Here is a 17,547-nt window from a genome sequence, read left to right as displayed (position 1 = left end):
AATCCGGCAGAACGTAAATTCTCGCGACAGCGACTTTTGATTTACTTTCTCAACGAACGAACTCGTGGAAAAACTTTTCTCTGACTAGAATGCGACTCAAAAACGGTGAATCTTTTTCGATTTATTGTATCAATTCTAAAACTTTCGAAAATCTCTAATGTCGTTCCAACATCGTACGTTCGATGATTCCTCGAGTTTTTCTATGCCTCGATTTTTGATAAAGAAACTATCGCGAAAAATTTTATTGTCGGTACTAAAGGATAAGATCGCGATTTAGGAATGGACGATGCCGAGGATCTGGAAATTCTAACGATAAATAAAAGCGAGTTAGATATATTTCTAAGCTCCCTTTAAGCGCGAATCGATGCTAAAGCAATTTCGCGTGACGTGAAAATGATTTGATTAACAAAGATATTTATGAATGAAAATCACGAGAATGAGAAAACTAGGATACGAATTAAGCGTTTCGTTTAACGGAAAATCAAAAACGAATTTAATATCATGGACGAAAGGGGCATTGCACGTTGTCGTGTCGCATTGAATTCACGACTATCGCGTTAATTACGCTATTAAAGGGCTAAACTTCGGGATTTACGCCCGGAGGAAAGTTTTAATATACCTACATTACAGAGCCGCGCGAATGCAGGCGAACATCGATGCGTTCGTTTTGAATCGCGATATGCAGTTACCGACACCGCCGGCAGAAGGGCCATGTATTTCGATGCTGTTGAAACGAGGCGTTCTCATGCAGGAATATCGTTTCGGGTGCACGCCCGTTGCTGGCGATAACGCGCGATACGCCGAGGGGATGAGCGGATCATAAATCGTGGATCGACGTGATTTGTACGGCATATCACGACGTTTAATGGTGTGGTCTGTCTCTATCGATGGTTTTTATTCGGAAGTTTAATGTCATCGAAGAGATAGGCTGTGAGAGGAGACGTAGACGAGGAGAAGATAGAAAGAGATAGATAAATGAAAAAGGGAAAAAGGAAAAGAAGGGACAGAGGAGAGGACAAACGATTGCTCGCATTCCTTCGACCGGTCCCTCATATTTTTCCCCTATATCCAGCGTACCGTAAATGAAATGTCTGATACCAGCAAAATCGAAAAAGAAGAAAAGCGTAGTGCGAGAATGATAAAATCAAAGGAAATTCACAAGAACTATCCATGTATATTAGTAATAATTGTAATAACTAATTGTCTATCTGTGATTTTATTTTACCTTAAAGCAAGAGAAAGATGATGAAAAAGAAGATACATAAAATTAAAATAAAGCGAGTATATAAAGCTTTTATTTTTATTATATAGCACTGTGGAAAATTTAGTCGTAATTCGATTTATCGTAAGTACGAACAGAGAAAAAGAATGAGGGAGAAGGAGAGAGAGAGAGAGAGAGAGAGAGAGAGAGAGAGAGAGAGAGAGAGAGAGAGAGAGAGAGAGAGAGTTGATGTCTATAATGTTCGAAGATCATCCTCTTTCTCCTTCCTCCTTTCTTTCTCGTCTTCATCTCAGGCACCGAAAACGGCGGACGCATAGGGATCTAGGCCAAGAGTTCATCTATTTCGAGTGTATTTCCAGCTGACGTAAATGCGATCGAGATTCCGGATATGGATTGCACCCCGCGAGAAATCCAGTTAGAAAGGAAGCTTGAGAGATGCCATCGAGATAGTATGAGGTGAGGGTATGAGGGGAGTAAAAAAGATCGTAGTCGGATTGTGAAGGTAAAAAATCCGTGTTGATTCTTTTCGGGATCTCGATCATCTCGATCGTGAAAAACAAATTTTTAATATACCATCGAATGTCGTTTTCGAAATAAGTATGTATATAGATATGTCCTCTTTTTCTTTTTTTTTTTTAATAAACTGAAAGCGTACGATGTTTTGATTTCCAAGGAAGTGTGAAACATAACATACGCGTTTGTGTCTTCAATTTAAACGGCTTGCAGACGATGACGAATGGAAAAGTGAAATAATCCGAAGAGCGAACATGTCGAAGATGCTACTTGATAAAAAAGTCAATGATTCCATTTTGATCTTGTTCATGCATTATCTAGAAAATTAACATCGCGATTCTTCAAATTGAAAGCATAGCACAAAAATATGTTTTGACGAAGCAACACGTTGGACGATTGATACAACGATCGTTAAACGCCACCAGAGTCGGTTATTTAGAAAGGTATACTTAGAGATACCCTCGTGCAATGACAGACGAGGCATGAAATGAAAACAGAGTTTTAGAAAATTATCGTTGTTATCACCTAAACTACGAACACGTATTAGTAAATATATATATTATTATATATATATATGTGTGTGTGTGTGTGTGTGTGTGTTTGCATATATATATATTATATATATACATAGACACACACACATATATATATATACACATATACACACATACGCACATACATTATATATGTACATTATTATATATATATATGTATATGTGTATGTAAATATATATATATATATGTATATATGTGTATGTATATCTATATGTGTGCGTATATATATATATATATATATATATATATATATATATGCATATATATAATATATATACACACACACACACATATATACATATAGATTGATTATAAATTAAGATCTAGTTAAATCTCCTTTATTAGGAATGAAATAAAAAATATATTAAGAAAAGTTTCATGATTTCATGTGTCAAATATTTTAAAAGTACGAAATGAAAAATCCGTTTTCTAATTAAACTGGAAATTTAATGATTTTTAGTTTTTATTATGGAATATTCTATATTTTTTTAATTAATTAAACATTCTATTCAATTATTATTAAAAATTTATTACACGACTATAGATTTAAAGTCAATAATTAACTAGATATTAACGTGTGAAGCATGTTATATAAACAAACATTGCAATACTAAACTTAGTAAAATTGATCATATGGAGCATAATTTGCTAATCGTTAACCAAAACCATGTTAGATGGCCTAATCTAACATACTTAGATTTGTTGATATAGTGATTAATAAAAGACGAACATTAAATACTTAAAATAACTACAATTAATCAAATAACGATAAAGAAAACAGCTAAAATGTTCTAAATGTACTAGAATTTCATTACAAGATGTCCATTGTGCATATAAGTTAATGGTTGACATTTTTAACATTTATTGAATCAAGAAAATTATTAAATTTTTTGTTATTATAATTTAATCTAAACATTTTCATTTTTAATGAATAACTTTAATAAGATAATAATTAAATTTATAAAATTGTTTTGTATGTTTTTCATCTTTTCACAGTCTACTAAAATTGCTTACTTTGAAAATATTTACTGTTGGTCATATACATAACTATACACGCTAATGTCTCGTTAATTATTAACTTTATTTCTATACTTGTTTAATATTCTTTTTTTTTTTAATATAACTGAATGCAATATTTAATTGATTAAAAAAATACAGGGTATTCAATAAGAAATACAAAAGATTATAAAATTTCCGATTTAACCAGATGTTTGACATACGAAATTGTGAAATTGTTTAAAAATAAATTTGTATTCTGTTGCTCCTAACAAACGAGATATTCAACTGACCTGTAATTCATGATCAATATATATATACACACACTCACACATACACACACACACACACACACACACACACACACACATACACACATATTTATATCACTAAATAATCACATAATTCATGTAGGTATGTATTAATTATATGTTAACATCGTTATAAATGTCGAAAAAGTCTAAACTACGTACGCGTGTTTCACTTCGCTAGTCTAGTATGGCGTACTAATTGGCTAATGTTAAGTCCAGCAGTACGTAATGACAAAAAATTTCGAAGTGTAGGTAAGAGTACACTAAAATTCAAAAGATACTATTCGCAGGTACAGCAGTCAATATATAAAGGACATATAAATATATTATATATGTATATGTATAAAGAGAGATAATCATATTTGCAAGTACACACATAACATACAAAAATAAGATTCACTCTCGTACTATCTACCGACTAATCTACTGCTCTAAAGAGAATTGATCTATTTTTCTATAAATCGGCGACATTGAAGGAACGATTAGATTTTTGTCGGTCCTTTAAGGACGCCCATTGACTACTTTCTCTATAACCACTTAAGTTCAACTTAGACGACACTCAAGAAACATTTTTTTATACCTAAGATACTTATTGCGAAACGGTCGATGTGTTTCTATTTTTATTCGAATTTGTGTTTATAGCCTAAGCATCGGCTAAGATAGCCAACTTCCTAAAATATTATTATAGAAAACAATGGTAGATTAAAATATCTATTCTCAATGTCGAAAGCTTTTCACCGTGACGATCTCAGAAATAAGTAATCAATATCGTTGGCTATCTTAACACGATCTAAATTAATTACTGCGAACGTTAATTACAAAGGTTAGTCGGATAATAATTTTCTTTTACTACTGATTGTTTCTAATTGGAAACTATGTAAATTTGTTTAGCTCGAGTTATCTAATTTCTCTACGCTCTTACTTATACCACTCCGGAATGACGATCATCGACCTAGATTAAGATCGTTCTATTTTTGTCTTTGTTTTGAATGAAATATCCATCTATCGATATTTGTTGAACGAAAGGTCGATGAACTTTCATCATTCCGTGGTGATTATTGTTCTAGGAGTTTACTATGGATGTAACATTAAAAACCACTTTATGTACGACGACGTTATCTAAGAGACAGTAGGTTTAGGTAGATGGTAGATTACTCGCCCCTAGGTGATACTGCATCTTCGGGGTAGTCTTCATCATCGGTCTCGGCAACAGCCCGTCTTGGCTTGTGTCCCCTCCTATTTTACTTTGCGTAACTCAACTCGAAATTCGTTTATCGTATTTCTTTTGTGTATACGAACTGGCATAGAGATAGACCCATAGCCCGTAAGAAACGACTTTCGAAATTCAATGAAGCGACTCACGTTGTGAGAATAAAAACATGTTCGTCCAAGCGGAAAGATTTTATAAAAGGAAATAAAAATTGACTACTGACGAGGAAAAAGAAATTCTAAAAGAAAGAAAGAAAAAAGACACGCTGTACGTTGGACAGATGGTGCGCTAACGACGAAAAGTATCTTCCGCAGAGTAATCGTGAAAGACGAGGCTATGGGTTACGTAAAAATGAAAGAAATAAGAAAAATAAAAAAAGAGAGAGAAAAAGACAGGAACGCTTCTTCACGTTTTAACCGACTTCAGTTTTCACTAGAACTACGCGCATTCTCAGAAAAACGCGAAAGCATGCAGAACGCTCGTTCATCAAAAAACAAGTTATAGTTTGAAAACGTACGAATTTTTGAAATTTCTGAAACAAGATACGAGAGTACGCGTAGCGAAGGACAGACCGGTGAGTATTGTATTTTTTCCATCGATGGAAAGTCCTTTCCGCGGATCGCACGATCGTTCGGATCGGAAAAGGATCTGGAAGTTCTTTTGCTTTCTTTCTATGCTACGTATTATACAGACGCAGAAAAATCTTTCGATTTACGCCCCTTCAAACGGGTCTAATAAAAGACGTTGGGCTAAGTTCTAGTGAAAACTAATAATAGCATTAGGCTGAAGTACTCATACGAATAATAAAAGTGGAAGTTCTGGAAGTAACTAGTTACTATGAGCTAGGCAGTCATCCAACACGAGTACGAGATACGGGTTTTCTGTTTTGCGTGTACGTGTGTATGGTTTCGTGTGGTTTTGTGTACATATTCACAAAGTAATCAATCTCTCTCATTACGTTACTTGTGTGCTATTCTAGATACTAGAAAGAAGAGACATACGATATTTATATATGTAAGTAGACTTGTTTTCATTAAAAGGTATTATTTGGGGTACTTTCTGTGATATAAATGCGAAAAAATGTTTCGGAGAAACTTAATAACGTGTTTATCGTCTTATTTTTATTGCTGACCTCGTTTAATGATCGAATTTTTAGCAAGCATCGAAGAAGCGAAAAGTATCGGCTTTCAATTATTATTCGTCGAATATGAAAATTTCCAGTTCGATTAAAAGATCCCAATAAGCTTCGTTATTTATATTGAATAAAGATTCTAGAATATAGCTACCTAGAACAATAGGGTATGTAAAAAGGTGGATAGAAGAAATACCCAAAGAATCTACAGAATTTCACAAGCCTACAACCCTTAAATCGCTTCTTCGATACTTACCCTGTACGAACCGTAACCCTTGCCTGAAACATTAATTATCTTCGTAATTAAAACTCCGTCCGGTCAAGTATCGCGCGCGATCGTAACTCTCGAACGGACGGGATTATGCATCGCGAAAGTGGAAAAATCGATCTGCCCGTTTCTCGAGTGATTTCATTTATTATGTTTTCCTAATTGATTGCGCGACGTACAAGAGTCCGATAATGACACTCCAATAGTTATATTCCATATTTTCAACAAAAAACATCTATATAAAGTCTACGAATTAAAAACGGGATTATTACGTGTTATAAAATATTTTACATTATCATTTTTTCAGAAGGCAGATCTAAAAATGTGAGAAAGCGATCTATGAAGAATGATAAGATTTTAACGATATTTCTAGAAAGACTCGAGCGAGAAACGATATTTTATTTATACGGCAAAAAATTCATCTGAAAATCCAATCACATTAAACAAGTAGAACAGCGACTTCGATAAAGATAAAACGATTCGTCAAAGGACGAACGATCTTACGAGGCTAACGTTTACTCAGTGTAATTACTTGCTCACGTATTTCCGAGTCCATCAGCTGCATATGCATTTTCTGTGCTTTCATCTTTTCTTTTTTTTTCTCTTCGCGCGAGTTGACAGTATCGCTAACGTACGTTTGATTTTCATCAAGGTAATGATAAACCGCTCGGGAGGAACAACGAACAAAATGGATGCACAACTAACATTCGACGTTCTGTATCCTAGGCATTCCATAAGAGAATATTACATATAATATTATTATATTATTATATATATTTATACATAGGTATATATATATATTAAAAATTTAATAAAATACTATCGTCAACAATGCTTGAGCTATGGGTACCTAAGATAACTAATTGGCAACAACGGCAAACGACTCGTATCCAATTAATTAAGTACGTATATAAGGTAGAACGTGTAAAGGTTGATATTTGTTCATATATGTATGTGTTAATTTGTCAAGTGTGTTGCCCTTAATTCTGTCAAACATTCATCAAGGCAGAACGATCGAATGATATTGTGTTCTCGAGAAAATTCGCGATTAATAAGTATTTGTAAACAATAGTAGACAAATTTAACCGAATTTAAAGACCAAAGTAATGAGCATCATTTTTCATGTAGGATACATTATCTTGCGATCGATAAGAGAGTCTGCAGTGATAATAAGAAAAACTTTGGATTTGAATTATTTAAAATTACTGAATAGTGAAAAGTGTATCTCGATAATAGTATAACAAAGTTTCAGGTACAACAAAATTTCAGATACAAAGAAGATGGAACGAATCAAAGTAGAAAGTTTACTATCAATTTACTTAGGAAGAAACTGCATGCACCTCTTACTACTTGTTCGCGAAACAACGACTTCCGGTATCTTGGGTGCGTGTTCTTCGAGTACGAAAATGGTGACTGGCAATCCTGATGCGATGGCATTTGGGATACCCTTAGTGTTAACTGTGTGTATATGCATGGAAAGTGGGTACGTACTACGTACTACGGATTACGGTTACCGTCAACACGAGCGAGAACACGAGAACTTGGTGGAACAACCTGGCACTTTGGGGTTGAAGCTTACCGGTGCAACCCCCGCTGGGGCTCACGGACACTCGGCCCACCCTTGGCCCCACCGCGCGGTACACAACCGCTCCTACCCAACAAGAGATATCACCAATCTTACATGATGTACACTTCTTTCATCTTTCAACAAGATTATAACTTTAAAATATTTAACCGATAAATACTTTATACAGGAAGCGAGGAAATAAAGGAATATATAAACTGTCCTAAAATTACATAGCGAAATATAAAAACGATATACCTCGTACTACGATCTACGATATAGTATAACTTATAGTTTTCTTCGAGTGACTCGTTTTTGTGATTTGATCAATTAATAAAATTGTTTGTTCTTTTTCTTGACGTGTACGTGATTTTTATTATTTTAGAACAGTTTCCTATTCCTGTGATAATGATATTTGGAAATTGTGAGTACGATCTTATTTGTTTAGTGTATCTGTTATTGTTGGTAAGAGAAGAGCAGACAATTGAGCAGATTTTTTCGTTTTCTTTCATATCATACCGATCGTGCTGTGACACCTAGCTCATAATAACTATTTTCGACTGAAAAATTCCATTGTATACTTTGTACCGGAAGAATTCGATTACTTTTTTCTATTCTTTTTTTTTTGTTTTTGTAACTGTAGTAAAAGAAAAGAATTTCAGAACTATCAAGTTCTTACTCTATCGATCGTTGTCATTCTTCCAGCACAAGAAATCATGGAAGTTTTATCTCCTCTTAATATAGTTCTTTCTCGTTTGCGTGGTTTTTTTATTTATTACAGACATTCATTATTTATAATTCTTAGTCATTATAATAATAGAGCTTCAGCAAATCATTACACTGTGTCGTTAATATGTACGCACATGTAAATAAACTTATTCTCTCATTTAGCTCCAGGATGATTTCCGATGGACATCAAGTATTATGTTATCGAGTACCCATTAAACGTTTACAAAACTTTCGCGATTGCACGTTTTGTTCTTTTTTTTTTTGTTATTTTTTGTTTCCCTTTTAATCTTATTTTCGTCATCTAGTTGGTAATCGTAAATTCATGATAAATCGCCCAAACTTTTACCGATCATCCGATAAATTAATAATTACATGCCGAAGTTATTCTTTTCGCCAACGCATTTAAAACGAATGCTACGTATCGTGAGAAATATGTATATATATGTGAATTACGATACATTATCATTTAAGACTCTCTGTACGAGAAAACTCGAAGTCATTACCTGAGAAATTTGTATAAACAACCGAGAACAACGAATAAATGCGCGAACTGACATGTTATCGATATAATTTTTCTGAGACCGAAAGTATAATCGGAAGTATAAGTTTTGACGTAATATGTGAGATACAATTATAATTACAATTATCGATAGATATTAAAAAAGATTAAATACGTATGCGTGCACGAAAATCTTGACAAATTTATCAGCTTCGACGTTTTTCAATCGGGAGAAATATAAGTATACAAATAATCGATTATTTGCAAAACTTTAAAAGACTTGCAAGTGTAATACAAACATTGCGTTATTATCTTGGACGGTATATAGTAAATACATATATATATCCAACGTTTTCTGTTTATCGCTTAATTTAGCCGCAGTGATTGATAAAAAAGAGAAGAGTTCTTCGAGTATTCTTGGAAAGTCAGAATTTGCTAATCGCATTGGTGAATAAAGAATAACGTCGCGTAAATCACTAAAAATGGAAAAAAGTCGATCGGTAAAGTTGATTCGTTACTTTGGGCAATATATTTATCCAATCCCACGCGCGATCACAGCGATATAACAACAATCTTACGAATAGCAACAATCAGACCATAGCTCGATAACGTTAACCGCGCCGTTAATTTTATGTTACATGCCAACAAAATATATCGATAAATATACGGTGATAAAGAGCTTCTTCGATAAGGATCATTTGCGAACGTAAAAAAGAAACAGAGAGCAAGTTTTGGAATAAACTGGAACAAACTTGTGCTGCGCATGATAAATATACCATGCTATTATTATATTATTATGATCATTAGTGATGTAATTTCTTTCTTACGGTGACGTTAACGCGAACGAACTATAGCTGCGCATAAAAGTATCAATAATATCGTTTTTTTAAGCATCAAGTGTTATTAACAAATGTATAAGCTCAGGATAGATATGCGGCCTCTTGACTTCTGCATACTCTCCCTGCGACATAATAATCGTCTTGCGCAATTCTTAGTTATTTCTTTTTTTTATCGTTTTCCTTTTCTTATTGTTTTTCTTTGAGCTGACCTTCGCTCTAGCGAAATAATTCATTTAAGCGATTGTAATTTGATAGCTGCTTCGAATGAATTTTTTGTTTGATATAATATTCTTAGCTTCATGGAGGGGATAAGGACGGACAACACGGTCGTCGTCCTTTGTTATTACACAAGTAATTCGACGTGACCTTTAAAGTTAATTATATTTCAAAACACTTGATCTCTTCTGTTGGGAGATCGCCTCGGTCACTCTTTCAAAAATGACAACTCGAAAATAGAACAGAAATCGAATCACAGCTTTTTGTGAATGCATGATATGCCATAACGGGAAAGAGAGGGTTAAATGTGTTTGGAAACGAATATGATTCGTAAGAAGGATGCAAACAAGAGCGAGGTGAACACTTTTTCTCTGTAGCATAAAACGGATGTTCATTTTTTCACTCGGATTATCGAAGTTTCTTCGATATCGAGATTAAAATATAGCAGAATGTTCTTGCTCTTTCGTTTCCTCGGTATGTATCACAGGATAACAGAGGAGAGAAATGTCGGATATTGGACAGGCATTTATAGCTAAGAGAACATGAGAGAAGAACGTGTCAGAAAAAGCACAATTTCTGCCAATGATCTTTGGGCGGTTCGTTTCAATACAATTATTTATCTCTTTCTACGAGGTTTGGTACTCTCTTTCTTACATTTTTACTTTCGCCTAATCTGGCGGATGTCTTACTTTATGGTTAGTATTATTTAATTTGCTTTGGATTAAAGACGGATGTGTCCGGACATCGACATCCTGACGATCCTTTTGAAAATTTTCGAAATTTCTGTCGAACTCATTCGACGTTCGCGTTTGCTACGACATTTCATGTACATTCGTACGACAGATTTTATATGTATCTTAATTCAAAGAGAAAAGATAAGATTTTTTTCAAATTCAATGAAAGATTTTGCTTATTAAACCAGAGAACGAAAACGAATAAATCTCTGTAATAGTAAATATGTACATGTATACGTCCATGTTCTATCCAGTCAATATAATGTAACTATACTAATAATTCAACCTTATCGATTGAACTTACGAACTTAGTAAAATTCAACTGAATTAAACTCGCTAAAATCCTAATGGCAAACTGTCAGAAACGCATTCATGGTCGACTTATTAGGCATCGGCAGGATGCTTCGGTTCAAACACACAGAAACGCCTCTATCGTTTATATCTAGACGACCTACGCTAAATGTTTTCGATTAAGGTGTTTAGCTTATAGAGATTACATAGAACGTGACTACATTTCAACCACTACAAAGATCAACGTCTACAAGAGAAAGAGAGAAATAGATAAAAGGGGTGATAAAAGGAGTAGTGTCACGGAAAAATAGAATAAGAAACGTCATTGGTTTCTTCAATCATATTTTTTTTTTCGTTTTTAACGACGGATGGATGGAACATGTGTGGAAGGGAGTTTAAAGGAAGACGTGGAGAACGAGTTATTCGTATAGGATGATATAAGGACCGTGATCAGGTTGTGTACAATTATTATTTAAAGTTTAAATCTTCTCTATGTGGAATTCTTTTGCGGAAACTGGCTTCTCAACTTTATGGCATTATCTTCGCAAAAACAACTACCTTTGAAACCTACTACAAATCTATTGTTGTATGTGCTTAGCAGATTTATATTTTCTTGCTACTTTCCCTCCCCTCACACACGCACAACGATGAAGGTTAAGAATGTTTTCGATACAAGTTTCCGCTATGCTTTCTATAGAAGATAATAGATATTGAATAACAAATGGCTGCTGGCAAGGCCGCCGTGATTTGACGTACCTAATTCGATCGAGCTTTTCTCATTGATCGAACGAGATTGATGAAAATAGAGAGATGCCTGCGTATCGCCTCTGGGATACGGCATTTTGATGAAATAACGTTGTTAAATTTGCGCCCGAATGTGTTTTCTGGACGTTTAAATAAAAATAATGAGGTTTTTTCTTTAATAGACGTGCCGGGTGCCATATAAAAATGTTTAAATCTAAGCATTAATTAACAGAAACTGCGTTTTTTCGCAAATGCAAATTAATGCGATTAATCCTTCCGCGTCGCTTTTAATTCAAAAGAGAGTGCGTAGCCTTGCCAGTGGGCATACTAGATTCGGACGTGCATTTCCTTTACTATTCACTTTTTCACTTCTCTCAACATGGTAATGTAGCCAATATTGTATGTGCATACATACATCTAAAGGAGAGAAAGAGAGAGAAAGGGAAATAGGAAGACGAACAGAACGACGAGAGAAAGAGCGAGCATCAAGTTTTCAGTACGTTTCCTTTCCGAAGAAGAACGCTCTACGTGTATTTTCATACCACTTTCTCTCAATTTCTTTTTGTTCTAGTGTAATTTAGTGTGTAGTTTTTATCTTTATTTTATTTATTTTTATTTCTTTTTGTTTCTCTAATTTTTTTTTTTTATTTTGCATTTCTCCCACTCAATATCTTCGACGAGCACAAAGATGCCTTCAGAAATATTCGCTGCAAAGCTTCGCTTTACACAAATTTTCTTTTTCAAAGATATTCCTTTTCAAGTTTAATTTGTGTAGGTGTAATTACATATACGTGCGATGCATTTACACATGTGCATTTTTGCATGTGTGTGTATGTGTGTGTGTGTGTGTGTGTGAGAGAGATTACTTTTGTTGCGTACGCGTGTGCCGATTTTTTTTTTTTTTACACTTATTTGATGTTATGGCAATACCTAATGGAATGGGGGTAGAGGCAGTCGACGCTTTGCTTGACGAAGGACCACTGAGTTTGCCAGCCATGCGTCTGTGAACATTTTCGTAACTTCCGGTCAAGAGATCTACGTAAGAACTGGACGTTTCATTTTAAATTGAATGTTAAATATTTCTCCTGTGTAGAAAAATTAAATAACAGAAAAGATATCTCTCAATTACGTTTTCAATTATAACGTCCAGCGTTGGGGAAGCTCACACTTTGTTGTGTTTGTTCGAGATAATTTTTTTGGATCTGTTTTCATACATTACGTTTCTTTTCTTTGTTATTCTACACTTACCCAACACTGTCTCGATAAACAGAATCGATAACAGAATTTCGAGTTATGTAAAGCTTGCTTTAAAGTCGTACGACACTAGATGTGGCGATGGACGAAGATATACCTGAACTCGTGGATCCAAAATCTAGCAGATAATTAAGTAATACGAGTTGATCCATCTCCACTATGCTTGTCACCGGACTATTTTGGCAAGCTCTGACTTCAAGTTTCAATCATTTTCATAGGGAACATATCGGAACGTGAAGAGCATTTGTATTGACCGTATTTAAAACAGAAGACAAAAGTATTCAAAACAATCGATTACTCGTGATTGATATATTTGAATAATTTTACACGGGTGATTTGGTCGCTTATAGGACACCCCTTTCTCTTTTCGTTTATATTACTTTTCATATTAATATCTTCATTATGTACAATATTTGTGATAAATTTTGTTCGTAGTTTGGCATTTATCTAGATTCATCTTTTCTTTTTTCTCTTCTCCCTTAAGAATATACCTTCCTAGTAAATGGACGTTTTAGCATACATCGAAGAAGGAAAAAACGAACCGTAAAAACGGATCGGAGCAAAACGGCGAATAAATGTAAATTGGAACAAGTCCAATGAAAAAAAAGAACGTGATCCATACGATTGAAGAAAGTCCGTGAAAACGAGCGGGGCGTAAGATAACAATAGAATATTTTACGATTCAGTGAACAATCGTATTATTCCATAAAAAAAGAGTGTTAAACGAAACGGTGAAATATATTTACGTAACTATGCCAGAGTATATATATATATATATATATATATATATATATTCGTTTGCGTTTATCAATTTTTGAATAAACCGTGAATCTTCGCGAGCGCACGTTTCTTCTGGATTTTCTATCGATCAAATTTGTTTATCGATTAAAAAGTTTTATCACATCACGGTCACTTCCAACGATGCCAATTTTACCTATTATCGAAAATATCCGCAAAGTGGCACGAACAGAATTAAAAATCATTTATGATCTAGTTTAATAATGTAATAGCCATGAACGGTAGAACGGATGTCGCGCGTTACCTTATAGCTCGTTATTCAAATATTTAACACATTTGATGAATCATCATTGTAAAAGTGAATAGCGTTTAATCAATAGGACATACCAATTTCAACAAATATGAACAATATCAATATTAAATTTACATTCTCTTCATTGTATACATATATGTATAATCTTCAATTTGTTATTTATAATTAATGTGGGTGTGTGTGGGCGCGCATGCGTATGTGTATGGGCTCGTGCTTATGTGCGCGCGCGCCTGTACATAAGTCTGTATATGTATATTCATGGACATATGCGAGCGTATATGAAAATTAGCCGTGGTGCGAAAATGAACCGTCAGCCATTTATTCATTAATTAACGCATCAACGATCTAAATGAGTTTTCTCAAAGAAGAAAACATTGCTGACCCTTTCACCTATCAGGATAAAATTCATAATCATAGGCACGTATATTCTGCATCGAAAAGCTGTACAATATGGTATGTACAGAAATATCGCGAGGGACACGCTTTCATCTAGACACGTTCAATGTTATTGCGTTCTTACTCGCATTTCCGTCAACATATCTACCGCGTATCGTTCGTTGACAACTATAGCGTACGCGGAGACAGTGAATTCGAAGATGAAAGAAATATCACGACCTGTATAAAACGTGCTTCTGCACGCGATTATCCTACCCAAGGGGGACAAAATTACTTCCATTATGGAATAAAGTAGAAAATATTTAAATTATATTAAGGTAAGAAAAAAATTTTGTTGGAAGCGTTATTAAAATTTGCACATTTTCGAGCTAGACTATACTCGAAGAGGAATAAAACCAACGAAGAAAAGGATGAATAATTCGAATGTGGAAATAATCAAGAAAAACGAGAGATTACGAATGGAGAGAGATCACGAGTGTTAGTAAAAAGAAAGAAAGAGAAGGAGAGTGAATCGAGACTAGCTCGGGGGCAACGAAGAGGTACAATAACCCTTGGCACCCTTCATCCTACCCCATTTCTTCTTCCTTCCTTCCCTCTTTTTCTATTTTTCTTTCAGACCACCATTCCATGGTAACGGAAACCGACGATTTATTGCATGGCGCAACGAGCGCGCACGGTAACACGTTACGGTAATGACTATGAAATACGATGGTGCACTTCTTTTACCAAAGTTCGTACCACCAGCCCTTTTCGGGGTTGCAACCACCCATCGAGTTCTTTTATGCTTCGAATCATCCCCACAAGACTCATCGTCCTTCATCCTTTCTGATAAGCGACCACACCGTTTCTCGTTTTGAGTTCTTAATGCGGTTGCGTTGTAAAAGCCGAAGTTGAAATTTTCCCGTTTCGTTCGAACGTATTTCTAGTTCTTTTACTCAAAATATATATGGTACAAAGCGGTTTTGTAAAAACACGCGCATCGAAAGTTGAAAAACAGCACCGCGAGCCGACATCGACCGATTAATTTCTCGAGCCACGCAAGAACGTGCCGATTGTTTTGCCCGACAGGCTTTTCAATTTGCAAAGAGAACGCGAATAAATATCGGTACGCTCGGACTGTCTCAAACAAAATAGAAGGTTTCGATTGGTTAGGCTAGTTCTTCGTAAAACGTTTTATATCGATTGCAATTCGAACTTTTCTCTCTCTTTCTCTCTTTGTTTTGTTCCTTTCCTTTTTTTAGATTCCTTTTTATTAGCACGAGAGACATGTCGAACATGATAGCTTTCGGTTCGCTTTTGTTCGCGTGAATCCGATCGCATATAGAGAGAGGCAATAAATTTTAACGTGTTCTATAAACACGCAGAAATAAACGTTCGTCGTTGGACATCGAACGCGCAACGGTGATACGAGAAGACACATCCGAGTGAAAAGGTAATTTCACGACCATTGTCACGCTCTACGAATTGTACGAATTTGTTTTCTTAGAAAAGTTACGATCGATCGAACTTAATTTCTTGCTTCTGGTATATCGAGAAAGAATAAAAAGAGCTAGTATGAAAAATCAAGAAAATTAGAGAAGAGTAAGGAATTTTAGTAGTACACGTATACTATGTGAACGAGTTTATCGAATCGATGGCAAGGAAATTAAAAAATTAAGAGATCCTTTCGAATCCTCGCTCAGATCCTGGCACTATCGGAAGGGGCGTCAAGGACTAGCTCATATCGTTTCGAAAACCGTATTTGGGAATAGATAGGGAGAAACTCGTTATCAGAATTATCATCTGAAGTCGTTGTCGTCGTCGTCGTCGTCGTCGGTGTGTGGTCGTTACAGTGTCTATTCAAGCAGCATTATTCCGACACAAGAGGTATATGGAAAAGCTGCGTCTCGTTAGTTGTTGCAAGAGAACGCGACTGGGGTGGATAACTCCCTATCGTCTCAGGAAGATAGATTCGTTGCGATTTCAGTGTTTTGCGAGACGCTACTCGTACCGCATGAAGGAAAATAAGATAGTATCATACTCTCTCTTTCTATTCCAATTACACTCTTCATACAACCGGCATTCGCGTTTAATCAGAAGTCACGCGAGGGTCTGCGTATCCTCGTACGTTATATCCTTGTCTTTCTCCCTCGATTTTACTTTTTTCTTCCTAGCCAGTCTAGTTTCGTTTTTTAATGGTTTTACGTCGTTCTCGGATTCGTTTGAGGGCTTTTCAACATTCCGGGAGCTCATTGCTCGGCAATGATTCTGTATTCTGCGGAGTAGCCGTGTAGTGACGTATCTCCGGCTGCTATGGGTGGTAGTCCCAAGGCACCTGAAAGTACCACCAACCCCCTAAGTCCCTAGTTTCCATCTTTTTATTGCTTTTCGTGCGATCGTTTCGTTTTATTATTCTGCGTTTTTCTTTTTCTTTTTTTTTCTTGGTTCAACAAAATCTCTACGTGCAGCTTCAAGGGTAGGTAAATTTGCCATTGCTTTCTTTTATATTTCGTTTCTCACACTAACTATGTAAAAGTCTAGCCTAAGCTCGGTAGCTATTGGACGAAGCCAGTTGAATTGTGCCGGAGAAACTCCGAGTTTCGGTGCTCTCTTGATATCAAGTTCCTCCGAGCTTTAAAAGCACATTGTTGTGACGAAGGTATCTATGCGCGGTACACAAAGAACGTCTCGCTAGACGAATGTTTTTCGGACGTTTGAAGATATTCGTGGACGAGTTCAATGGGATTAGTTTTTATCTAAAGAGCGATCAATCGTCGCGAACAGAATCCTCCTTCTACGGCCATGCCTCGTGAACCATATGTAGTAAGATATTGAATTTGCCAACGTGATTTCGTTACTACCTTAAAGTTGAATTATTAAAATAAGTTAAATAATTTGTAGTCGGGGAAAGAAAATCGATTGTAAAGGAATCGTCGTATACACGTGAACGTGAAATGACGTTGAGTTCTTATCTGTGTGGGATGCTGGATAAAAGAGTCGGAGGGAGACGGAAGAGGCTTTCGAGGAAGAACAAACGTCCGAAA

At 35.4% G+C, this 17,547-nt stretch overlaps 1 protein-coding gene across 10 annotated transcripts in view; it reads right to left on the bottom strand.

Annotated features, from left to right (window-relative positions):
- The window catches only part of LOC127068004 (RNA-binding protein Musashi homolog Rbp6), a 594,260-nt gene that overhangs the window by 18,502 nt on the left and 558,211 nt on the right, over positions 1–17,547 (bottom strand). Inside the window, exon 12 of one of the 10 annotated variants that reach the window (XM_051003560.1) lies at positions 7,787–7,858. The exons of 7 other annotated variants lie outside the window; for them this stretch is intronic. In XM_051003560.1, coding sequence (XP_050859517.1) covers positions 7,787–7,858 — 72 coding nt within the window. Of the gene's footprint in view, positions 1–7,786; positions 7,859–8,752; positions 12,825–13,355; positions 16,839–17,547 lie in introns of those variants that run through there. 2 more of the 10 variants (XM_051003623.1, XM_051003614.1) reach the window with 2 other exon arrangements.

The sequence above is a fragment of the Vespula vulgaris genome, chromosome 1 (assembly GCF_905475345.1).
Source record: "Vespula vulgaris chromosome 1, iyVesVulg1.1, whole genome shotgun sequence".
In the NCBI taxonomy this organism is placed as follows: domain Eukaryota; kingdom Metazoa; phylum Arthropoda; class Insecta; order Hymenoptera; family Vespidae; genus Vespula; species Vespula vulgaris.
The sequence above is the reverse complement of the archived record's forward strand: the minus strand, read 5'-3'. Positions and strand labels throughout refer to the sequence as shown.